This window comes from Odontesthes bonariensis, chromosome 22 (assembly GCF_027942865.1).
Source record: "Odontesthes bonariensis isolate fOdoBon6 chromosome 22, fOdoBon6.hap1, whole genome shotgun sequence".
Lineage (NCBI taxonomy): Eukaryota > Metazoa > Chordata > Actinopteri > Atheriniformes > Atherinopsidae > Odontesthes > Odontesthes bonariensis.
The window spans coordinates 1,812,836-1,839,109 of NC_134527.1; the positions used below are offsets into that span (position 1 = coordinate 1,812,836).

At 41.9% G+C, this 26,274-nt stretch overlaps 1 protein-coding gene and 1 long non-coding RNA gene across 2 annotated transcripts; one reads left to right on the plus strand and one right to left on the minus strand.

The window, feature by feature from the left end:
• Positions 1–258: 258 nt before the first annotated feature.
• On the minus strand, positions 259–23,267 carry wdr91 (WD repeat domain 91). The gene is made up of 18 exons (XM_075455289.1): positions 23,076–23,267; positions 22,351–22,510; positions 21,201–21,380; positions 20,923–21,130; positions 18,646–18,728; positions 17,556–17,659; positions 12,980–13,151; positions 10,043–10,246; positions 8,617–8,804; positions 8,475–8,529; positions 7,408–7,503; positions 7,178–7,272; positions 6,544–6,697; positions 4,998–5,106; positions 3,005–3,117; positions 2,773–2,880; positions 2,453–2,542; positions 259–595 (listed from the first exon to the last, which is right to left on the minus strand). Exons 2-18 carry the CDS (start codon positions 22,471–22,473, stop codon positions 431–433), a joined length of 2,247 nt encoding a protein of 748 aa, XP_075311404.1. The 5' UTR covers positions 22,474–22,510; positions 23,076–23,267; the 3' UTR covers positions 259–430.
• Positions 12,985–14,755, plus strand: LOC142372402 (uncharacterized). The gene is made up of 3 exons (XR_012768235.1): positions 12,985–13,174; positions 13,287–13,435; positions 14,631–14,755. It is a non-coding gene; the product is annotated as an uncharacterized LOC142372402 (long non-coding RNA).
• Positions 23,268–26,274: the final 3,007 nt, after the last annotated feature.

The window sequence follows — 26,274 nt, forward strand, 5'->3', positions numbered from 1 at the left end:
TCATAATTAGCTAATTCAATTTACAACCAGAACCAAAAAACTGAAACTAACTTTACAAATAGCTCCTACAGTATTTATTACTTGGTGTGTGTCAACTATCTCTATTTCATGCTTTATCCCAGTTTTATGTTTATAAATGTAAAGAAGTTGATAATTCTGTATATTGAAGCTTTGAGTCTGTCAGCCTGTTAAGAAGTTATTTTTTTCCTTACTGGAATGCAGTTTTTAGAAGAAAAAACAACAATCAGAGCTCAGATGTGACTTTCAGTCGGATTTTAATGCCGATTCCAACATGGCAACACATTGATACGTTTCCACGGTTACTATCTCATGAAACAGATGCTGCACCAGTTACTCCGGAGGGTTAATCAGTTTAACTCAAACTCTGATAACCTCTGACTCCTTCAGGTTTCCTCTTCTGGGTCCTCAGTCACGACTTCTGCGCCAGGAGCGTGCTCAGTTTGATCTTTCCATCCATGGAGGCCGTCAGACAGGTGCCGCAGTCCACCGCCGAGCTCCAGTCGACCGTCACCACCGGCGCTTTGTGCCCGCCCAGAGACAGCACCCTCTCCAGGGCTGGCTCCCCATTGGTCAACTGGAAGATGGAGAGCAGGCAACATGTAAACAGATCAGAAACAAATGTTTGCTCAAAATATACAAAAAATCTAGGGCTGGGCAACGATTAAAATGTTTAATCTAATTAATCACATGATTTCCCTGATTAATCGCGATTAATCACATTTGTACGCAAAATCCAAAAATGAATCCAAAAGTAGTGTATAGCTTTTAGCATTTAGCTTTATTTTAAATGTGCTGCCATATGAATGAAAGTGCCATAACATTTGTTGTGCAAACACACTTTTAACATCAGCATCTTTCTGTAGTTTTTATGTAGAAGCCTCGCTCCACTGTCTGTTTCCTTGAATGACTTGCTGCTATCAGTTGTGTGTTTTGCCTTTAAGTGATATTTTAGACTGGAACTACTACGCTGAGAAGACAATTCAACTTGGCAGAGTTTACAGATGACTTTGGTTCTGTCGACTCCGCCGTCTGGAAGAACTTTAAAATGAAAATGGCCGAGTAAAAGTTCCGTACCCTTCTCCAGGTTTGGTGGATCCAAAGATTACTTTCTTTTCCTGTTCCACAGCAGACAGCAGCAGACTTTTACAGAATAAAAGCCTGTGAGTAGCAGACTTTTACAAAATAAAAGCCTGTGAGCAACAGACTTTTACAAAATAAAAGCCTGTGAGTAGCAGACTTTTACAAAATAAAAGCCTGTGAGCAACAGACTTTTACAAAATAAAAGCCTGTGAGTAGCAGACTTTTACAATAATAAAATAAATAATAAAACAGGGGGGGTCCGTGGCGTAGTGGGCTGAGCAGCCGCCCCATGTACAGAGGCTATAGTCCTCGCTGCAGCTGGCCCCGGTTCGACTCCCGCATCGGACCGCCCTGTGCTGCGTGTTGTTCCCCCTCTCTCTGCCCCCTGCTTCCTGTCTCTCTGAACTTTCCATTAAAGGCTCAAAAGCCCCCCCCCCCCCCAGTTCTTTTTTTTTTAAACTGCGTTAATGCACGATAAAATATTTATCGGCGTTAAATAATTAACGAGTTAACTCGCCCAGCCCTAATAAAAATTAAATAGATGTAATTAAAGGATAAGACCGGTTTTTTGACATTGGGCCCTTGATTTCACATTATAACATGATGTTCTACTCACCCCTGCTTGTTGTTGGTCATTTGGAGCTGTTCCGAAGATATTCGCGAGGCGTCTGGCTGCTCTCTTGAGATATTCGGCCATGAAACGGTTTCCTATGGGCAAGCTTATACAGGCACAAACTATGCTGTTTATAATTTATTAATTACTGTACACTAGCACTGATAACGTGGAGGTGCGTCGCTTACTTAAAAAAATCCGGGTTACTAATTTTGAATTTTAGCCGAATGAATAAACAGGCAGCAGGTCTGTGGGCTGTCTGTGGCAGTAGCACGACGAGGACGTCAGTAACACCCACTTTACGACAATAAAATCAAAATTACAATAACCCGGATTTTTTTAAGTAAGCGACGCACCTCCACGTTATCAGTGCTAATGTACAGTAATTAATAAATTATAAACAGCATAGTTTGTGCCTGTATGAGCTTGCCCATAGGAAACCGTTTCATGGCCGAATATCTCAAGAGAGCAGCCAGACGCCTCTCGAATATCTTCGGAACAGCTCCAAATGTTCAACAACAAGCAGGGGTGAGTAGAACATCATGTTATAATGTGAAATCAAGGGCCCAATGTCAAAAAACCGGTCTTATCCTTTAACAGCTCTGTATGAATAAGAAAAAAACCTGATTACTTGATTTAAGTAGCCAAACATTTACAACTAGCTCAAATGCTGTCAAAGAAACGGTTAAGAGAAGAAGAAAGGTGTGTTAAGGCTGATGAGCGTGAGGTTAAACATACTCTGTATATGAGTCCTCCGCTGCTGGAACAGGACAAGACGTGTTGTTCCTCTGAGTCGAAGGCGAAGAGTCGACCCCTGGGAACCTGAACCTTTAGAAAAGTTCACAGAGAGTTCAGACACACTTTAAACATTAAACACTTTAAACTCATTTTATTCTCTTTCATTTTCCTGATTAATGATCAGATAAGATGAAATGATGTGATATGGAAAAGCTGGACCGTTTAGTTCCAGTTCATTTCTCTGATTAAATCGGTTGTTTTAAAAACCGAATCGGTCTGTGATGGAGGGAAGCAGCCGTTTCCACGGTAACGCCGGTCACCTGTTTGTATCCGCTGTACCCCGACAGGACGAAGGGCCCGGTGGCGTCCTGAGGTAGGATCTGCTCCGACTGCTTCACGCCGCAGCGGTGGATGTTCCACTGGATGAACTGAGCACACACGCACAGACATATAATAATATAAATTATTATAATAATAATAAAAATTATTATATGTCTTCATTCAAACTGAAGACATTTAAAAGAAGGTTTTTTAAATCCCGCCTTCACACACCTTTCCATCCTCCCCGATGCTGAAAACGGTGTTTTCATCGTAGCTGAACTCCACGCTGTAAACCTCTCCATCGTGAGCTCTCCAGCTCATAGCGCTTTCATAACGCTGCATATCTGCAGAAGGCACAGATTCAAATTCAGAGGACGGTTTCCTGACACGTCCATGTGCAAAGTCACAGGAAGATTTACACAAGTACAACTTTAGCATCTTAGATGCAAATATAAATCAAATATTTGACAGATTCTGTTGCAAAAGAAGTTCTCTCTACAAATCATTTGGTGAAAAACACAAATCCCAAAGATCTATTGTACAATATGCAGTTACAGCCTTTATCCTTCTTTTGATGATTCATTGTAATCTATCTTTGCACGACACACTATTTGTGTTAAATGCCTTAAATGCTGCGTATGATGATGAATAATCATCATGAATAATCTGTGCTGGTTCAGTTAGGGAGAAGTTTTCTGTCCAAACACCGGCGGAGCTGCTCGTAACGTTGCTATTTCTCCGCTGTGATAAGAACGTGAAATATCAAGTGAGATCGGGGGACTGGTGTCCACAACTGAGCCCATTCTCTTAAAGGGATAGTTCGCCTCTTCTGACATGAAGCTGTGTAACATCCCATATCAGCAACATCATTTCTGAACATCTTCTTACCTCCTGCTGCGTCCTGTGAGCAGAGTTCCAGCCTCGTTTTGGTGTTGATGAAGGTAGTCCGGCTAGTTGGCTGGGGTTTAAAAAATAAAGCCTTTTGCTTCTCAGAACAATATGCGTTCAACAGAGTAATACATTTGCATCACAAAATGGTTCTCCAGGAAAAAGTCAGAGCTCACAATCTCTTGGCCCTATTTTCTCTCCCTTCGTATCACTGCCTGCTGTGCAGACCGAGCAGAGCGAGCAGTCCTCTGCTTCCGAGCAGCAAACACCGTAACAGGCGCGGCTGACGGCAGCAGGCAGTGATACGAAGGGAGAGAAAATAGGGCCAAGAGATTGTGAGGTCTGACTTTTTCCTGGAGAACCATTTTGTGATGCAAATGTATTATTTATTGTTTATTTATTATGTATTGTTTATTGTTTTTTGCACTTTAATAAAACATTACAAACAAGAGTATATCATATAAAAGAAAGAAATATAATAAAATAAATAAATATAATAAATATAATAAAATAAATAAATAAATATACAATAGATAATAAATGATAAGCTGCAATGAATCAGTGCTGGAGAGGTTAGAAACCCTGGGAGGGCTTATCCAGAACCTCACCATTAAGATAAATAAACTACATTAAATGTATCTTATCAGGATAAAACAACAAATGGATTAATGAGAGAGAGAAAAAAAAACTAAGAAAAAAAACAACATCACAAAAATCAATAATCAAGCAATGAATCGAGAAATAAATTACAATAAATCAAAAGACTAAATTGTAATGGCAACTATAAACTACTAGTAATAAATTAATTAATAAATTACTCTGTTGAACGCATATTGTTCTGAGAAGCAAAACGCTTTATTTTTTAAACCCCAGCCAACTAGCCGGACTACCTTCATCAACACCAAAACGAGGCTGGAACTCTGCTCACAGGACGCAGCAGGGGGTAAGAAGATGTTCAGAAATGATGCTGCTGATATGGGATGTTACACAGCTTCATGTCAGAAGAGGCGAACTGTCCCTTTAACAGAGTCTCTGTGGACAGCTGTATGTTTAACAGATTGAGACGCTTCTGTCACACGGTGGTTCTTAGTGCTCAGACTCTGCTGATCTGCTGAATCTCCGCTCCCTGTAACATGAATAACTTGTCAGCAGGACGCAGCAGGGGGTAAGAAGATGTTCAGTAATGATGCTGCTGATATGGGATGTTACACAGCTTCATGTCAGAAGAGGCGAACTGTCCCTTTAAGGTTTAGACAGACTTTGAGATTTTTTGGAAACAGGTCTTTCCTGTCCTCAGTGTAAAGATATTTGGGGAGGATTGAGGGTCGGCACTGACCGAACAGTCGGATGACTCCATCAGCAGCTCCGGTCACCAGAAGGTTTCCGTTGTGGTTGAAGGCCGTGCAGTTAATAGCTACTGGTTCAGGTTCCAGGGAGAACTGGAGCTGAGAAAAGGGAACAGCACACAGAGTAAAGCTAATGCAAAACATGCTCAAATCAATGCTACAATCAGGATGATCAGGTTCTAATTATGTCAGAACGTCATTATTAAGTTTATGATGTTATGTTATTAACTTATTTTTACTCTCTACATCTGTTTCTGCCACTTTCATTGTCATAAACTTTGTTTTGATCTTTTTTTCTGGAAGGTTTCCTCTCAGTCCCAGCCAGTCCAGGCAGAGGCCACCCTTCCTTTTTAATGAGCTGGCATAATATGGATGTAGAGTTTGGATTTAACTGGATACAACGAACTGGACTGAATCGAATTATAATTGTATTATAATTAGGGCTGGGCGAATTAACTCGTTATTATCGCGTTAACGCATTGATTATTTAATGCCGATAATTATTTTATCGCACATTAACGCATTTTTTATTTATTTATTTTAAAAAAAATATATATAAAAAAAAAAAATCATTTTTGGGGGGGCTTTTTTGCCTTTAATGGATAGGAAAGTTCAGAGAGACAGGAAGCAGGAGGCAGAGAGAGGGGGAACGACACGCAGCACAGAAAACTACATAAAGATGCTGATGTTCAAAGTGTGTTTGCACAACAAATGTTATGGCACTTTCATTCATATGGCAGCACATTTAAAATAAAACTAAATGTGACTAAATAAAACTAAAATATAGACTACTTTTGGATTCATTTTGGGATTATGCTAGCCTGGGAATTCCCATGCTGCTTTGCGCGCGATTTCATTCTCACTGCAAAGGCAGCCTGGAAACCACCGCCCTTATTTTTGCCTGAGTTAGGGAACCAATCACAGAACGGGGGGGGCAGCAAGACGATGACGACGTCTATGCGCGACACCGAAGCTAGTGTTAATCCAACATGGCAGCGGACACAACGTTACCGTTCGATGCAGCCTTAGAAAGTGTTTTAAGTAGCTTAGAACGCAAGTTTACTTTTATTTTACTTTTTTTCTTCTTCTTCCTCGTCGAATTTCTGTCATCATCTGGTATAAGTGATACAATTGGCTATGAATCGTGCGCAAAGCAGCATGGGAAGAACCAGACGCCATTTGATAGACATTCGTAGCGCCCAATAAACGGCTCTAGGCATTCGTAAACCACGCCTCAAATACGAGAAAATGCACACCTAGTTCCCAGACCACCATCTCATCGAGATGTGGACGCGTCAGCCAGGCTAGGATTTTGCGTACAAATGCGATTAATCGTGATTAATCAGGTAAATCATGTGATTAATTTGATTAAATATTTCAATAGTTGCCCAGCCCTAATTATAATTGTATTATAATCATAAAATATTATATATATTTGGATTTAATTAGATTAGTTTTTTCTTTGTTTGAAGTGCCTGTGAGCTGGCACTACATAAATAAACTGAGTTGAATAGAATTGAATCGTTGCTTAGCCACCTGCTGTTTGACAGTCTTGGTGTCCCAAAGCAGCAGCTGACCAGACACTGGAATAGGAAGCCGAGGAGCAGACTCAACATTTCCAGATCGGCTGAGAGCCGCGGCCGAGCAGACAAACGAAGAACCGCTGGGACTGCAAGCTAAAGACAGGATGCTGAGAGACAAAGAAAAGGGCCGTTACCAACAGATAGAACACCATTCTAAAAGCTTATTCTTATCCACTTGATCAAGTCAAAAAGTTTTAAACACAATTAAAATAAAATGTCTTCACTGCTGTTCCTTCTTCATTCGATGTTTCTACATCAATTCAAAATGTGTTAAACATGCTAAACATTAGCACGCCGCTGTTGTTCCAAGCATGTTAGCATGCTAGCATTAGCTTTATTACATTCAGCGTGGTTTCTGTAAATAAAAACAAAACACAACACAAGTAAAGGCTGCACAACTCCATCTGTGTTTGAGCTTTTCTGCAACAGCTGGCATATATAATGAGTGGCTCACTTTTGACCCGCAAGACAACAGGAGGGTTAAGTGGGTTTTTGTGCCATTTTTTTCACTATGTGGATTTATATTTGTACTCCCAGCATAACATGACTTTGAAGTAAAGTGATTTAATCCAAACAGGCAGGTTTACCGTGGATGAGTCTCATCAATGTTCATCTCATAGAGATTCTTCTTTGCATCCGTATCGTAGAGTCGCACCGTGCCAACACCACTGCCTAGTAACAACTGACCACACACACATGCATTAGTCCAACTCTGGAATTATGGTGCCTTCGGTTAGCATCGTGTTGCTAACTGTGAGCAACAATGTGAAAGGCTGTTTCCTTGATCAGGTTTAATAAATGCTCTTTGTGTCTTTACCAGCCTGTCCGGTTTGGTGGCCCACTCCAGAGACAACAGAGGGGACTTGGACATGATGGTGGCCTTGGTCTGCATGATGGGGTTGAACGACCACACCTGAGGAAGAGGAAGGCTTTATTTATGTTTCCGTTACAGTTAGCAGAATCTTTCTTTTCTATGTACTACAACTAAGGATGGGAATTGATAAGATTTTTATGATTCCAATTCCATTTTAGATTCTGCTTAACGATTCGGTTCTTTGTCGGTTCCCTTATCGATTCTCATTTGGAGAAAAAGGACAACAAACCGTTCGATTAGCATCAACTTTGATTAGTTTAGAAGTAACACGAGTCCTGACCTTACAAACCCAACAACGGTGAGGTCCACATTGGTCTATCCTGGCCTGGGTAATTTAACTCTTCCTGCTCTGGTGAAAGGAGAAGCTGGAGGTAGAGGTGAACTGGGGGTAGTACCACCAGCCTCTGGCTCTGAGCCAGTCAGGCTCTGTCTCTCATGATTTCATCTAAATGTAATGCCTGAGAAGGCATTCATTTAGCCTTAACCGTTACTAACAGCAGCTTTTACTATCAGGCAAATGGTGCTAACATGATAGGCAGTGTTTGTTAGTTAGTTAGTTACCTGCAGTGTTAGCCGAGGACATGCTAACGTTGCTAACGTTGCTGGGTTCAGATTCACCAACGTTAGTCCGGAGCAGATCGAAAACGCGACATTCATTCATAGTTATTGCATGTTGGTAGTATTTCCTCCCTTTGGTGAAATATTCACTTTGCAAGTTGCCCTGTTGTCGTCTTTTTTAGGGATGTGTAACCAAACTTTTGAGCGTTTGTACCGCTTGGGCGCCATGTTTACTGTTGGCTGCTGGCTGCGCTGGACTCGCAACGCAACGCTGCGTGGTGACGTCATTCGCGCCCACTGGAATCGATAAGGGAATCGCTTGCAAAATCGCCAAACGATTCCAAGGAATTGAAACACTGGGAACCGGTTCTCAACAAGAACCGGTTCTCGATTCCCATCCCTAACTACCACCCCGCCCCCCCCCCCCCCCCCCCCAAAAAAAAAAAAATCACCTTTATGACTCCGTCAACGTCCAAACTGGCAACCCGGCGACCAGAACAGTCGACCCTGGATATCAGCGTGAGAAAACAGGAGAGTTTTACCTTCTGATTTCATGTCTGATCTGGCTTCAGGCTGAGAGTGCAGAGGGCAAACCTGCAGTGCATGATGGAGGAGTGGTGCTCCCCGTACTCCTCCTGGCTGAGCTTGATGAACGGCTGCTCCGCTGAGAGGTCTCCCGCCTCTGCTGCCGCCCCACAGCTCCCGTTGTTCGAGGAGTCTGGAGGCTCGGCGGGGGTCTCGGGTGGCTCCCCATCCCCGGCCTCCCCTTTCCTCTCCGGTGTCTGCACACAAAGGCAGGACAGCTTCAATCGATTGGAGAAGAGAGGTCATTTCTGGATTAAACGGAACAGCCTGGTGAGATGCACTAACCAGTGACACTAACCAGTAACACTAACCAGTAACACTAACCAGTAACACTAACCAGTAACACTAACCAGTGACACTAACCAGTAACACAATTAATTAGCCAAAGATGCTAATTGCTCTCAAGCTAGAAAGGCCAACTCAGTCATAAATGGGAAAAATGTCCAAATAAATAACCAACTGTCTCTGGTCTGTAACTTAGCATTGTTAGCATTAGCATTGTTAGCATTATAATTGTTAGCATTAGCATTGTTCTGGCAGGTGTGACAGCCCCTCTTTGTGTGAAGTTATGGTTCAGAGCATAAATATGTACGGAAGCCCAGAGCGGACGTGGTACGTATAAACTTTTTTTTGATGGTTTTCTCGAGATAACGAGTTAATTTAGAGATGGTTTTCGAGCTCACTCTCTTTCCTTGAACACTCATGATCAGTTTCTCGGAGTTCTTAAAACCTTTCCAAGAACGGACTCAAGCTGAAAATGTCAGATTTAGGAGAACCCGACACAGATCAACACATCAGATTTTTACTTCTGTCGAGGTCTAACAGCTGAAACTGCAGTTTGTTGTCTTGTAGAGATAACTTTCATACCAGCCGGCGTCCTTTAAGGAGACGGCCGGCTCGACTGCAGCTCAGCAGGCGTTTACACCTCAGTGATCCAGCTGATAGTCGACTTCATCAGTGACCGGCTGAGGGGAGCAGGCCGTCTCCATGGTTACTCAATGATGCACGAGAGATGCCGTTATTGTTATCTCGAGAAAACGAGATAAATAACTCGTTATCTCGAGAAAACGATATCGGCATGATTGGTGTGTGTTAAACCTGATTCCATTCTTCATATGCTCGTCACACCAGCGGGATTTGCTTTGTGCATTTTCACAAACGCTCCACATTCCATGTTTGATTCATAGGCTACTTTATTCAGTTTTCAATGAAAGGGGGGTAAAAATGGGTAAAAACCTTTGCCAGAAACACATATAAACACATATCAACAGGGGCGGACTGGGGAGAAAAAGTGGCCTCGAAAACCATCGGTAACTTAACTCGTTATCTCGAGAAAACCATCAAAAAAAAGTTTATACGTACCACGTCCGCTCTGGGCTTCCGTAGAAATATACTCGAACATGTAGGATATTTTTTTGCACCAGCCTTACGGTACCTGCAGCGGTGGTTTGGAGAAAAGCTCCTTTCTTTCCTTCTCGTGGTCCTGGATTCTCCTGTGTCTGGGAATCAGGTTCGTCGCCTGGTTCGTTGTCTGATTTGCAGACGGTTGAAACTGGGAATTTGCAGAGTCGCTGGTTGACGGCTGGCTGGGAGCCGGCTTTACTTCCTTAGGTTGAGGCGCTTCTTTCGACTTTGCTGCCTGAAAAAAGAAACCGTGGAAGGTTTCAACGGTTAGTGTGAAGCCTACTGAAAACTACTACCTGGTGTTAAAATTGGCTTTGTTCTTAGACATTATGAATGCATGTTAAAAAGTCCATGTTCCTAGTTTGTACTTTTCCACTCTGAACACAATATATGACCTTAAATGGTCCAAGACGCTAAGATAGCATAACGAGACAAAACAATTAGCCTGGAAAAGCAGATACACGCTTAAAGCAACATTCACACACACATATTGTTTGGCTGATCCAAAGAACAAGACGAAGACGGTGTTTAACCTGCTCATGTCCAATTACACTCTGTCAAGTTTAAGTCTTAGTGAAATAAAGGGTCATATAAATATGAAATGTTTCCGGAAATCGGGGCTTGGTCTGACGGATGTCCTGTGAGACGTCTGTCCCTCCAAGTCCAGCGCTGATATACTTCACTTGTGACCACCAATAAATACTTTGTTTACCTTGAGATTTCTCCAGCTTGTTCTTGAGCTTCAAATGAGAGAATCGAGCTAACACTGGTGCTAAATACAGATACAAAGCCCCTCTCTGCTCTATTGTATGCTGGTTATAAAGTGACAACACCATGAACTTTGTTTTCCAAGTCTGAGTCGATGCAAGTTCACGAATCATCTTCATGTCGGGAACTATTAAATATGAGTGCTGTGCTTCTGCGCCAAAACTGAGATGGAAAAATTGCAACAAAAAAGGCAAAAACTGTGGATGAAATGCAAGAAATAACAGCTCTTAAACTGAGTCGTTCAAACCCTGCGGCTGGACTTTAGATACTCAATGATTTTCCACACAGACGAGAAGATTCCCAAAGCTAAAAGCCTTTTCAGTTCCCTTCAACAGAGCCATCATCAGCACCTGAGCACACTCCTGAAACCTTTTCCTGGTCTGCGTTCCAAACCGCATACTTCTCCTACTACTCGTACTAACTTTCTGAGTTAGTATGCGAGTTTGAGTAAGCGAGAAGTTCCCGGATGCGTACTAGATTCTCTGAAATGTTGGGTATGCATCATGAGGTTACTACTCATACTCAAACTACCCAAGATGCAACGTAACGTGACGTCGCCAATCGTCATTTCCTGTCAAAACGGCAGTTTCAAGCTAGCTACAACGAGGGTAGGTTCACTTCCTGTTTTCAAAACAAAAGCACCAATTGTATGGTAATGGCTTTCCCTATGATAAAAGGCAACGGGTATTTTATTTTGTGAAAATAACAGGAAGTGCGTTAGCTCACTGCGGCTAGCTTTAGTAGCGCCAAATTTGTGGGAACAAAATTGTAAATAGCCGGTATTTTGTCAGGTTTTCAACACGTTGGGGATCTAAACGACTACTTTCTCACCTGAAAATGTTTCAAATGTTGCTAAAGTTTACAGAGTTTAGAGCTTAAGAGAAATCAGCTTCAGGCCGGCTGATTTCGGCTCGGGCAGGAGCGAAATGCATTGTGGGTAAACGCTCTGAAGACTGAAGATCTGATCGATGAGTATGCAGTATGTAGTATGCAATATGTAGTTTGTAGTATGCAGTATGTAGTATGCAGTATGTAGTATGCAGTATGTAGTATTTATTATGCAGTATGTAGTATGCAGTATGCAGTATGTAGTATGTAGTATGCAGTATGTAGTATGTAGTATGCAGTATCCAGTATGTAGTATGTAGTATGCAGTATGCAGTATGTAGTATGTAGTATGTAGTACGCAGTATGCAGTATGTAGTATGCAGTATGTAGTATGTAGTATGCAGTATGTAGTATGCAGTATGTAGTATGTAGTATGCAGTATGTAGTATGCAGTATGCAGTATGTAGTATGCAGTATGTAGTATGCAGTATGTAGTATGTAGTATGCAGTATGCAGTATGCAGTATGTAGTATGTAGTATGCAGTATGCAGTATGCAGTATGTAGTATGTAGTATGCAGTATGTAGTATGCAGTATGTAGTATGTAGTATGCAGTATGTAGTATGTAGTATGCAGTATGCAGTATGTAGTATGCAGTATGCAGTATGTAGTATGTAGTATGCAGTATGCAGTATGTAGTATGCAGTATGTAGTATGCAGTATGCAGTATGTAGTATGCAGTATGCAGTATGTAGTATGCAGTATGCAGTATGTAGTATGCAGTATGCAGTATGTAGTATGGAAGTATGTAGTATGTAGTATGCAGTATGCAGTATGCAGTATGTAGTATGGAAGTATGTAGTATGTAGTATGCAGTATGCAGTATGCAGTATGTAGTATGCAGTATGCAGTATGTAGTATGCAGTATGCAGTATGTAGTATGCAGTATGCAGTATGTAGTATGTAGTATGCAGTATGCAGTATGCAGTATGTAGTATGCAGTATGCAGTATGTAGTATGCAGTATGCAGTATGTAGTATGCAGTATGTAGTATGCAGTATGTAGTATGCAGTATGCAGTATGCAGTATGTAGTATGTAGTATGCAGTATGTAGTATGTAGTATGCAGTATGCAGTATGTAGTATGCAGTATGCAGTATGCAGTATGCAGTATGTAGTATGTAGTATGCAGTATGCAGTATGCAGTATGTAGTATGTAGTATGCAGTATGCAGTATGTAGTATGCAGTATGTAGTATGCAGTATGTAGTATGCAGTATGCAGTATGTAGTATGCAGTATGTAGTATGTAGTATGCAGTATGTAGTATGCACTTTTGAACACAGCCCTGGAATCTGGCAGCTTCCTGCTCTCACCTGATTCGCCGACGGCTCCTTTCTGCCCACGGCTGCCTGGTTCGGTGAAGATGCCGCGGCGACTTGAGGCGGTTTCCCCGGAGCGCGCTTGCCTTGTGGCAGGAATGTGGAGAAGAAGTTTCTGGAAGGAGTGTTGGTGGCGTTGACGGCTCGCTGGCTCGACACCAAGTCCCTGTGACAGCACGGGGAGGAAAGGTTAGCAAAACCGCGCTGCGCCAGTTCAACATGAGCCAAAGCTGTAAAAGTCATCGTCTTCATCGCTATGGAGACGCCCTAGATGCTGAGCTCTCTTTCATGGGTGTTATAGGACGAAACTCTTCTCCTTCCGATCCTTTATGACGGCGTGTGTCATATTTGACCAGATAACCAACCAGATGGATGAAAAAACCTGCGTTATAACCATTAAAATCCATCTTCTACAAAGCAAGCGAACGCCCTTAAAAGGAAGCAGGAACCGTGAGTTGTTGCACTCTGTAAATGTAAATGTACTGAATTTCTACAGCCCTTTACAGACAATCCTTACGGTGTACCAAAGTGCTTTACAGCAGGTAATAAATAAAGAGAAGAAGAAGTAAAAACAAAAAAAGAACAGCGAAAGCAATAAAATACAACAAAATCAAATAAGATAAAAGTGTCATCATGCTACTGGGTATTAAAGCCATCCTAAATAAGCAGGTTTTTAGCCTGGATCTGAAGAGGCCCAGGTCAGAAATAAGACGCGGCTGGACGGGGGGCTTATCCCAGAGCCTGGGGGCAGCTTTGGGAAAAGGCTCGCTCACCCCAGGGTTTGTATTCTGACCTGGGCACTTCCAGCAGAAACTGATCTGCTGGCCTCAGAGCTCTGCCAGGACTGTTAAAAGCTCAGATAAATACGACGGGGCGAGGCCGTTAAGAGCTTTAAAAACACACATTTACCTCAGAGCTCTGCCAGGACTGTTCAAAGCTCACACTGTAAAGAACTGCTGTGTATTTACGCTGGATTTACAACAGTATCCGACTCTATTTTACAATAATTGTAAAAAAAAATGTTGAATATTCATCCCTCACATGTAAATTAACAGTTAAATCAGTCATTTAACAACACCAGCAGATAGTTGTGATTTAACAGCGTAAAACAGTATTTGTAATGATTTGATGTCCAAATCCAAAAAACTTTATTATAACTGTTAAATAAATTATGGTAGATGCGCTGTAAAATTACTAAAACACCTACCATTATTCTACCGTCATGTACTGTAACACAAAAAACACAATTATACTGTTTGATAAATAACAGTAGTTGCACTGTAAAATAACTACAACACCTGCCATTGTTCTACGGTCATACTGTAATCCAAAAAACAATAATATGCTGTTAAAATAAATAACATTAGTTGCACTCTGACAATGTTTAAATCCAGGCTGAAAACAGTTCTATTTAGCTGTGCATATGACACCTGAAAGTATTTTATCTGCACTCAATTAATTCATTAATGATTATTTTTAATGGTTTTTTTTATTTATTTATTTTTTTTTTTAATTTATGATTTTATTGCCTTCTTGTGATTTTATGTAGCTGTGAAGCACTTTGAATTACCTACTGTACGAATTGTGCTCTATAAATAAAATTGCCTTGCACTGTAAAATAACATATTTTACTGTTATTTTACAGGGAAATTCTTTACTGTGCAGATAAATACGACGGGGCGAGGTCGTTAAGAGCTTTAAAAACCAACATTAAAAGTTTCAAATCAGTTCTCTAAAGGTCAGGAAGCCAACGGTGGGAGTTCAGAACAGGAGTGATGTGCACACGTCTGTTGGTGTTGGTTAAAGACGGGCAGCAGCGTTCTGCACCAGCTGAAGGCGACTGAGAGAAGACTGGGAGACGCCCACATAAAGAGCATTAAAACAGACCTGGAACTTATTAGGGAACGGATTAGTAGGTGAACTTTCTGGGTTTAAATAACCGAACCAGTCAGGGCTGACCGTTACGATGACCCTCATTCTGTCTGTTTGGACTGACATGTTGATGACAAAACCGTCACAATAAAAGCAATTCAACTTGGCCTTTAAAATGTGAACTCCAGAAGTTTGGATTCTTAAGGAATTTATGGATGCTTTATGTGAGTCGTCATCGACACTTTAGTCTGATAAAGTTCCCTTTTTATCCACGGGGTGTCCCATTAAAAGGGGCGAAAGGTCGTCTCAGAGCAAAGAGGTTTCCGGTTTCCATCAACGCTGCAGCAGCTATGTGAGGAGTGAGCATGTTCTTCATGTTTCCTCCCACGGTCCTCAGAAGTTCTGTCAGTTATTAAGGTGTGTGTTAACACGATGCCAAGGAGGAAAGACACCAGCAACGATCTCAGAGGTCAGCTGTCGCTGCCCATCAACCTGAGAAGGGTTATAAGGCCATTTCCAAACTATCTGGAGTCCTTGGCTGTGTTCGAAACCGCATACTACATCGATCAGACAGTATGCAGAGCGTTTACCCACAATGCATTTCGCTCCTGCCGAGCCGAAATCAGCCGGCCTGAAGCTGATTTCTCTTAAGCTCTAAATTCTGTAAACTTTAGCAACATTTGAAACGTTTTCAGGTGAGAAAGTAGTCGTTTAGATCCCCAACGTGTTGAAAACCTGACAAAATACCGGCTGTTTACCATTTTGTTCCCATGAATTCGGCGCTACTAAAGCTAGCCGCAGTGAGCAACGCACTTCCGGTTATTTTCACAAAATAAAATACCCGTTGCCTTTTATCATAGGGAAAGCCTTTACCATACAATTGGTGCTTTTGTTTTGAAAACAGGAGGTGAAGCTACCCTCGTTGTAGCTAGCTTGAAACGGCCGTTTTGACAGGAAATGACGATCGGCGACGTCACGTTACGTTGCATCTTGGGTAGTTTGAGTATGAGTAGTAACCTCATGATGCATACCCAACATTTAGGAGAATCTAGTATGCATCCGGGAACTTCTCGCTTACTCAAACTCGCATACTAACTCAAAAAGTTAGTATGAGTAGTAGGAGAAGTATGCAGTTTCGAACACATCCTTTGTCTCTGGCTGTGATGTGGCCCCCTTGTACCCAGACTTGTCTTCTGGTAAACTAAAGCCCTGTACTTTGAAATTACCTGAGAGAAGAACCCGTTGAAAAGTCTCTTTAAATCTCTTTAAAAACTGATTTCCTCTCCAGTAAGGATCATATGTTATCGTTAACTGGTCTTAAGTTCAGAACGCCCTGTATTCATCAACCTGCCGTCCTCCATAAGTGAGTGAACCCCTCGGCTCATCTGGTGAGAATAGATGGTACTGACAAGAAAAAAACAATTCATCAGGTGAATTGTTTATTTGTGATAAACATCAGACAGACACAGTGTGAACACTGTAACAGTCTAAATACTGAAGCATTAACAATAATTTAGCTAAAAGCTGTTTAAATATGTTTAATAAGATTACACAAAGTAGCGTTTTGGTTGATGTAAAGTGCTTAAAAAGTCACCAGAACAGAAACAGAAACAGATAAAAGCACAACACAAAGCGTCCTCCCATTAAACCTGACATGCCTGGCATCAGCTGAGGATTCAGACAGTTTCAGCTGTTCGGCTCTGCAGGAGTTAGCAGGAGTTAGCAGTAGTTAGCAGGAGTTAGCAGTAGTTAGCAGCATCACCGCCCAGCAGGTGGGCTACACTATGATATGCAGCTAACAAAGTTCAACACAACAGACATTTTTAAACCTTTAAACACGATAACTCTGCAGAAGTTATTCTGTTATCTGAAAGAACTGCAGAAATTCTGCTCTGGTTAACATTGTAAGAGCTTTCAGACTGAACACATGTGCCCTCTCTAACCATACTGTTGAAGTGCTTTGACTAAAAGGTTAAAAGACGCTTAAAACATTGCAAAAAAACAGCTTCTGCGCCCCCCACACAGTTGTGTACGCGATGTGGTGCGAATGACTCGTGTTGGAAAGACTTTGGAGGCAGAAGAAGCTTTGATGTTTGTTAAAACCTTGTGTGATTCTGTGAAATGTAGCAGTGACCCTACTCTGACAGCATTAGCATCGATGTTAGCATCGACATTAGCGCCGATATTAGCATCGACATTAGCACCTACATTAGCATCGATGTTAGCACCGACGTTAGCATCGACATTAACATCGACGTTAGAACCGACATTAGCATCGATGTTAGCACCAACATTAGCATTGATGTTGGCGCCGACATTAGCATCGATGTTAGCACCAACATTAGCATTGATGTTGGCGCCGACGTTAGCATCGATGTTAGCACCGATGTTAGCATCGACATTAGCATCGATGTTAGCAAAGATATTAGCATCGATGTTAGCACCGACATCAGCATCGATGTTAGCACTGACATTAGCATCGATGTTAGCACCGACGTTAGCATTGACGTCACCACCGACATTAGCATCGATGTTAGCAAAGACATTAGCATCAATGTTAGCACCGACGTTAGCATCGTGCGTCACCAGCAGTTTCTGCGTGTTCTCTTTTCTTTTAGAGTAGCAGTACAAATTAAAAACTGAGAGGCAGTTATGGTGCAGTCAGTCAGCAGTAAAGACAGAGATGTTAGTGGCTCACAGCTCAGTGTCTCCCAGTCGGTCCATGTTCTGGACATAAGGTGGCAGCTTGTGGAGGACCATCTCCTCTCCGTCTCTCTGGTCCCTGTTCTGCAGGGTGAACAGCTGGAGGAGAGAAGAAAAACACGCTGAGACACCAGCGAACAGAAGGAATATACAGGAACCCCACATTGTGATCAGAACCTCAGCGTGAAACAGGAGGAAAGAGCATCTTTAACTGAAGAATTAACCTTTCCACGCCAATGAGACTTAAAGGGATAGTTCGCCTCTTTTGACATGAAGCAGTCCCCTGCTTCATGTAGTCGTTTAGATCCCCAACGTGTTGAAAACCTGACAAAATACCGGCTGTTTACAATTTTGTTCCCACGAATTCGGCGCTACTAAAGCTAGCCGCAGTGAGCAACGCACTTCCTGTTATTTTCACAAAATAAAATACCCGTTGCCTTTTATCATAGGGAAAGCCATTACCATACAATTGGTGCTTTTGTTTTGAAAACAGGAAGTGAACCTACCCTCGTTGTAGCTAGCTTGAAACTGCCGTTTTGACAGGAAATGACGATCGGCGACGTCACGTTACGTTGCATCTTGGGTAGTTTGAGTATGAGTAGTGACCTCATGATGCATACCCAACATTTCAGAGAATCTAGTATGCATCCGGGAACTTCTGATTACTCAAACTCGCATACTAACTCAGAAAGTTAGTAGGAGTAGTAGCAGAAGTATGCGGTTTCGAACACAGCCAAAGTCAATGTTCATAAATGATATTGCTAATATGGGATGTCATACAGCTTCATGTCAAAAGAGGCAAACTATCCCTTTAAATAAATGATGGAATTCAACTTGTGATATCTATAATTAGTTACACGTTGGGCTAATCAGTGCTGGGTTTGTAAACCGTGTTATTTTATTTAAAGCTGAACCATAATTCAGCTTTACACATGTGAATAAGACCAGTTTTGGAATAAAAGATTAAACTTTTAAACCAAACTAGAAGCTTTTTCACAAAGACATTCACCAAAATAAGAGAAAAAAGAAGAAGAAGTGAAGTTGGTACCAGGATGGTGTGAATAATTCAGTGGGTTTAGTCTCACCCGCTGACGGAGCTGTTCATTGTCTTCGGTCACGCTGGTCATCTTCTGGACTTCGGCATCAAAGCTCAGGAGGACGGGCTGAGGTGGAGATCAGTTAAGGGCCAGAAATCAGCGAATCAACAAAAAGTTTCCAAAAGAGTTTCCATTTCTGCTTATTTTCAAGCTGCACGTTAGAAACTGTTGACAAAGCTGCACAGTTTCACAGAAGAGATCTGCCCTTTTCTACAAAGAGTTTATGGTTGGGGGGGTGTTTCTGCCCTCAGAGGCTAAACATACGGCGAGTTTAAACAAATTCCTTCTTCCATTTTTCTCCGTATCTTGACTTTAAGTTTAATTTCTAGTCAGTAAATGTGTTGCGGTTTAAATTTACCTCAAAACTGGATGGAAAAACAGTGAAAAATAACTTTTCTAACAAAAGTGCGAATGATTTAGGTGACATACTTCATACAACCTCATTACGGCTGCTAAAACTGGACTCAGGAGTCAGGATTCAGGACTCATGATTCAGGACTCAAGATTCAGGACTCATGATTCAGGGCTAACGATTCAGGACTCACGATTCAGGACTCAAGATTCAGGACTCATGATTCAGGACTGAAGATTCAGGACTCATGATTCAGAACTAACGATTCAGGACTCATGATTCAGGACTCACGATTCAGGACTCACGATTCAGGACTCACGATTCAGGACTCATGATTCAGGACTAACGATTCAGGACTCATGATTCAGGACTCACGATTCAGGACTCAAGATTCATCACTAATGATTCAGGACTCACGATTCAGGACTCACGATTCAGGACTCACGATTTATGACTCACGATTCATGACTCACGATTCAGGACTCACGATTCATGACTGACGATTCATGACTCACGATTCAGGACTCACGATTCATGACTCACGATTCAGGACTCACGATTCAGGACTCACGATTCAGGACTCAAGATTCAGGACTCAAGATTCATGACTAATGATTCAGGACTCACGATTCAGGACTCACGATTCATGACTCACGATTCATGACTAATGATTCATGACTCACGATTCAGGACTCACGATTCATGACTCACGATTCATGACTCACGATTCATGACTCACGATTCAGGACTCAAGATTCAGGACTCAAGATTCAGGACTCAAGATTCATGACTAATGATTCAGGACTAACGATTCAGGACTCATGATTCAGGACTCACGATTCAGGACTCACGATTCATGACTCACCATTCAGGACTCACGATTCATGACTAATGATTCAGGACTCACGATTCAGGACTCACGATTCAGGACTCACGATTCAGGACGCCTGATTCAGGATTCAGGGCTCACGATTCAGGACTCAGGACTCGTGATTCAGGACTCATGATTCAGGACTCACGATTCAGGACTCATGATTCAGGACTCAAGATTCATGACTCAAGATTCAGGACTCATGATTCAGGACTCACGATTCATGACTCAAGATTCAGGACTCAAGATTCATGACTAATGATTCAGGACTCACGATTCAGGACTCACGATTCAGGACTCACGATTCAGGACTCACGATTCATGACTCACGATTCAGGACGCCTGATTCAGGGCTCACGATTCAGGATTCAGGGCTCACGATTCAGGACTCAGGACTCAGGACTCGTGATTCAGGATTCGTGATTCATACCCGACTCACAGTTCACAGGCAGCTCACTCGCTCCCTCCCGGCTTTATTTTGAAGGAAGCGGGAGTTCATTCATTCTGTACATAATTATTTTATTATAATGGTGCAGTGTTGAATGTTAGAATATTATTATTTTTGCACTATTGTTTAGGTTATTTAAATGTTCTATATGTGCACAGTTTCATACATTTTATAATAATTTTGCACTGTTTCGCACTGAATGTTAATTTATTGGCTGTTTGGGTTATTTGAATTTATTTAGAGAGAAAGAAAGAAAAAGAAAAATGTTTCGCCTTCTATATTTTTAACCTTTTTCACAATGATTTGGAACTTGTTTGTACGTTCCGTGGCGCACACTCTGGGTGATTGATTCAAGTGACTTGAAAACTCGATGACTCATACAAACTCGAGTCAGTAAAAGGAATCGAGTTTCCCATCACTAACCCAGAGGTACAACATGCCTGACTACATGGAGGAGGATCTGCACTATTTGCACGTGTAAATAACTCATTTTAACATCCAAAAAGCCCATTTTCAGATCATTCTACCATATTATGTGATCTGGCCACAAATCAGAACTCAGAGTTCAGCACAGTGGACTCGGCTGGAGGATATGCATACACTGGAAGAGGACCGACAGGAAGTTGTGCAGGGAAACCAGGAAGGTGTCGGCCCACTGGCGGGAGAAGTACGGCGAGAAGGCGGCGCTCTGCTCGGGAGCGGGGATGAACGGCAGGATGAACCAGTCGCGCCATTCGGCCTGACCCTGCAGCTCCAACGCCTGCTTCTGGAAAAACTCCTGAGTCTTCTCCACGTTTCCTTTCTGCAAGAAAGACAGAACTTTTAAAATGCCGCTCCCTCTCAAACGTTTAGAGCGCGCGGCGTTTGGTTACCTGGATGGTGGTGATGACATAGTATCTGTACAGGCTGGTTCTCAGTTTGTTCACGGTGGACCTGTAAACGTCCTCCAGTCTGCAGAACAGGCGTCTGTCCAGGTACAGCCAGTACTCCTTCAAACCGAACAGGTCGAAGCTCTGGACGAACTGCTGGAGCTGATCGATGATCTTATCCACCTGCAGATGCAAACCAGCCACACACATCAGTGCTCTTCAAATCTGTCACTCTCCAAAAGCTTTGAACAAATCATTCAGGTTAAAGGGACAGTTTGCCTCTTCTGACATGAAGCTGTGTAACATCCCATATCAGCAACATCATTTCTGAACATCTTCTTACCCCCTGCTGCGTCCTGTGAGCAGAGTTCCAGCCTCGTTTTGGTGTTGATGAAGGTAGTCCGGCTAGTTGGCTGGGGTTTAAAAAATAAAGCGTTTTGCTTCTCAAATGGGATTATTTTGTAAATAATTATGATAACAATGAATTGAATTCCAATTGGCTTGAATTGGACTTTATTATTTAAGTGCCTTGAGATGGCATTTGTTGTATTTGGCGCTATATAAATAAAAATGAATTGAAAACAATATGCGTTCAACAGAGTAATACATTTGCATTCACAAAATGGTTCTCCAGGAAAAAGTCAGACCTCACAATCTCTTGGCCCTATTTTCTCTCCCTGCGTATCACTGCCTGCTGTGTAGACCGAGCAGTCCTTTACTTGTCTTTTGTTTCCTTTTCTTTTGTTTACCTGCTGTGCAGACCGAAGTCCAGACTGAGCAGTCCCCCGCTTCCGAGCAGCAAACACCGTAACAGGCGCGGCTGTCGGCAGGCGGCAGCAGGCAGTGATACGAAGGGACAGAAAATAGGGCCAAGAGATTGTGAGCTCTGACTTTTTCCTGGAGAACCATTTTGTGATGCAAATGTATTACTCTGTTGAACGCATATTGTTTTGAGAAGCAAAAGACTTTATTTTTTAAACCCCAGCCAACTAGCCGGACTACCTTCATCAACACCAAAACGAGGCTGGAACTCTGCTCACAGGACGCAGCAGGGGGTAAGAAGATGTTCAGAAATGATGCTGCTGATATGGGATGTTACACAGCTTCATGTCAGAAGAGGCGAACTGTCCCTTTAACCTATCTCTGTCCGTACCCGGAAGCCCTTCTCCTTGTCGGTTTTGATTTCGCTGTCGAGGTGTTTTAGCGTGCTGGTGAAGCCGCGGTAGATCAGGTACTCCCTGACGTGCTCGTCCGTCCTTTCCACCGCAGAGCCCATGACCTCTGACCCCGAGTTTCATACAGTTGGGCTGCCCCTGTGTGTCAGCATGACATATAAGGCAAGTTTATTTGTTACAGCACAATTCAACAACAAGGTGATTCAAAGTGCTTTACAGAGACATTAAAACAGTAGAAATAAAAAGCACGATTTAATTTTTTTAAAAAGAGAAAGAAATAAGAACAATAGATCAAATCAGGAGTTAAAATGTGATTAAGTTTTGAAACTCAACCTTCCGATTTGGAGCTTTATTCAAATGCAGCTGAAAATGGGTGTGTCTTCAGCCTGGACTTAAACACACTGAGTGTTCCAGATGTGATGTATATGAAGTAAAAACGCTTCGTGAACAAACAACAGAGCAACGAGCACTTTTAAAGAAGCTCAATTAATCCAACGATTTCTGTAATTAGTCACTACGTAAAACTTTGCATCTCTTCAACACTGCAAACTGCTCAAATATATCCAAATTCACTGGCTTTCATGTCGGTATTTTCCGCCGCCTCTACAGTTAATATCTCAGTCATCTTTTCTTCCTTTTGACTCTTATAAATCGCATTTGCTTGATATAATAAACTGTATGCTGCAGTTTCTTATCCACGTACCTTCGTTGAGGATTAAAACCGAGTCACATGGAGTTCGGGTGTTTCCGGATTAGAAAACAGCCGCGAAACAAAACTGAGAACATGAAAAAAGTCACTAAAGTTTATTTTCCATCCGCGCACCCAGCAGAGAAGAGAGCTGTTCCTCTGTCATAAAAATATCATCAACAAAAGAAACTCTCTTCCTGTTTGTCCTCCTGACGGTCATGTGACGTAGCCACATGACCGCACTCAGAAACCTGGAGCGTCATCTGTTGGCCAATCTAGGTATTACTTCAGTTTAAACATTTTCATATCATGAAAACTAGGGCTGGGCAACGATTAAAATGTTTAACCTAATTAATCACATGACTACCAAAAGTAGTGTATAGCTTTTAGCTTTTAGCTTTATTTTAAATGTGCTGCCATATGAATGAAAGTGCCATAACATTTGAATTTCCCCCATTGGGGGATAAATAAAGTATTTTTCTATTTCTTTTCTATTCTACAACATTTGTTGTGCAAACACACTTTTAACATCAGCATCTTTCTGTAGTTTTTATGTAGAAGCCTCGCTCCACTGTCTGTTTCCTTGAATGACTTGCTGCTATCAGTTGTGTGTTTTGCCTTTAAGTGATATTTTAGACTGGAACTACTACGCTGAGAAGACAATTCAACTTGGCAGTGTTTACAGATGACTTTGGTTCTGTCGACTCCGCCGTCTGGAAGAACTTTAACATGAAAATGGCCGAGTAAAAGTTCCGTACCCTTCTCCATGTTTGGTGATTACTTTCTTTTCCTGTTCCACAGCAGACAGCAGCAGACTTTTACAAAATAAAAGCCTGTGAGCAACAGATTTCACAAAATAAAAGCCTTGCTTAAAAACATGCTCATTATTGATATTTAGAAAGAGCTCAATTTTCTTCTTTTCAAACGGCTGCATTGATGTGCAACTGCTGTTTGCTGCAAGCAAGCAAATGGTTGTTCACTCACTCCAAACTCCAGCTGCTCTACAACTTAGGCAGACGTTAAGGCTGATTTAGAGCCTTCGTTGCTCCGTTGTCTGTTAGGAATATAGCATTAAGAAGAGTTTTGAGCCCAGTGGTTGGCCTCTCTTCAAGCCTCAGACTAAGGTTTCTTATCTTTCCAACCTTTCAGTTTTATAACCAGAAATTAGAGGTCCCAAAAGTTCCTCTTTCAACCAGATGGGCTGAAAGTGTGGTTTGTTTTAAATAAAAAAAAACTATTCATATAAGCTCATTTTTTCACAAATATTTTACACCTGCTCCTATGTTCAGTCATCTTGACTCTGATTGTCAAATGTGTGTTCACTGTATGTAAATATATGTATTTATATGAAGACTGTGTTAAAGGAAATTAGTATTATCATTCTATTATTATTATTATTATTACGTTTTGCGTTTGTGAATAAGACCTTTACACAGAAAGAAAAACGTTAAAAAAAACAAGAAAACACTTGAGTCAGTGAGTGGATGATCAGCGTTGGCTTCCACTAACAGGGCAGCAGCGGTGGCAGCCGGAAGTGACGTTCCTGCCGCCATGTTTTGAGTTTCCTGTTCCAACCTTGAGCTTGGACTTCTCTGCCCCTCGCAGATTGGAACTTGTAAACCCAGTGGTGTAGTCTACCTTTTTGAGGTGGGTATACTGTGTAGTTGGCCAGTCATAGGCCTGTGGTAACAAACTAGGGGTCGGGACTCGGGACCCCTCGGGACCAATAGTAGCCCCTTAATGCACGCCGTACCTCCAGTGGCGCGCTGTAATAGTCATTGAAAAGTTAAGTACCATAGTACTACAATACTATGACATAACACAGGGCTTTTAATAGTGCACTACGACTTGGTCATTGCCATTCTGGTAACAGCACATTTATAATGCTGTGTTAAGGGACAAACATGTTTGTGGGGTCGCAGCTTTGCACTTACCTGCCCCTTGCATGCATGAGGGACAGGATGAGGGACATCATAAACTCACTTTGATTGTGTGGACTGTGTGGTGTGTATCTCAGTGGCAATGGGACTCCCTGTGGCACTTAATCTTTGTACTCATCCCTCATAGAGCGAGGCCTAACAGAGTGATTGTTTTAAAGCAGCAGAACACCATCACATCTTGAGACAGGTTGTTTTATATATATATATATACACAAGGGCTGTCAGAATTAATTAATTGTAACATATATATATATGTATTACATTCGTTTATATATGTAATATACATAAAAAAAATATATATGTACACACACATCCATTTTAGTTTTCCACCTTCCACTCCTATAGGGGGCGCTGTTGTGCGTTAGAGAATCACCGCTTTCAACTAATACAAAGAAGGGACGTTATTGTCAAAACACTGATAGTGAATCCCTGGGAGATTGATTGACTGCCGCAATTTCCGAATGAATGCTATTCTGAAGTGTTGTCGTTGTATTGTTAAATTATAACAAGGCTTCCATTAGAAGTGGTAGTTGATGAAACGTGGCTGTGCTATTCTAAATATTGAAAAACGAATTTTAAGTGGGTATACGGAGCATTTTAGGTTGTCCCTGTAAGGTCCCTTTTCTTTCGCCTTATCTCTCTCCATTGCTTTGCTTTCTTTCTTTCTTTTGTATTCGTCTCTGCCCTGCCTAAATGACAAATGCGGGAGGATATCCGTTAAGTTAATGGCGTTGCCCCTGGCAACCAATAGATTCTTCTGCCAACATGGCCGACCGGCCGACCGGAGTCACGTGACTCCTCATTCTCAATACGGAAATCCCCCCAAAAAAGAGGTGGGTATACGCCGTATACCTGCGTTCAACTTAGACTACACCACTGAAGCTGTGTAAACCAGAGGGTTTTTTTGGGACAATGGTCTCTCGCAATGTCATCTTCTGCCATATGTCCTTGACGGCATGAAAGGACTGCTGTTTTATTGATCTAACCTTTCAATCAGAACCCTGTGACCTTGTTGCTAAGGCAATATGGCGGCAAGGCGCGAAAAAGTAAATCTAACTTAAAAATAATAGGCGTTAAATCATATAAAAAAATAATCACATTATATTACAACATACCCAGTGCTTTACACAGATTTATTTATTTATTCAAGTTTATTTTCCTCTAAGCAGGTTAAATACATTTGAGCCCCTGTATTGCTGCTATTGGTTTAGCCTAACCCCCCCCCCCCCCCCCGTCCGTGGAGTGGTATGGTCTGATTGAACTTCTTCTCACAT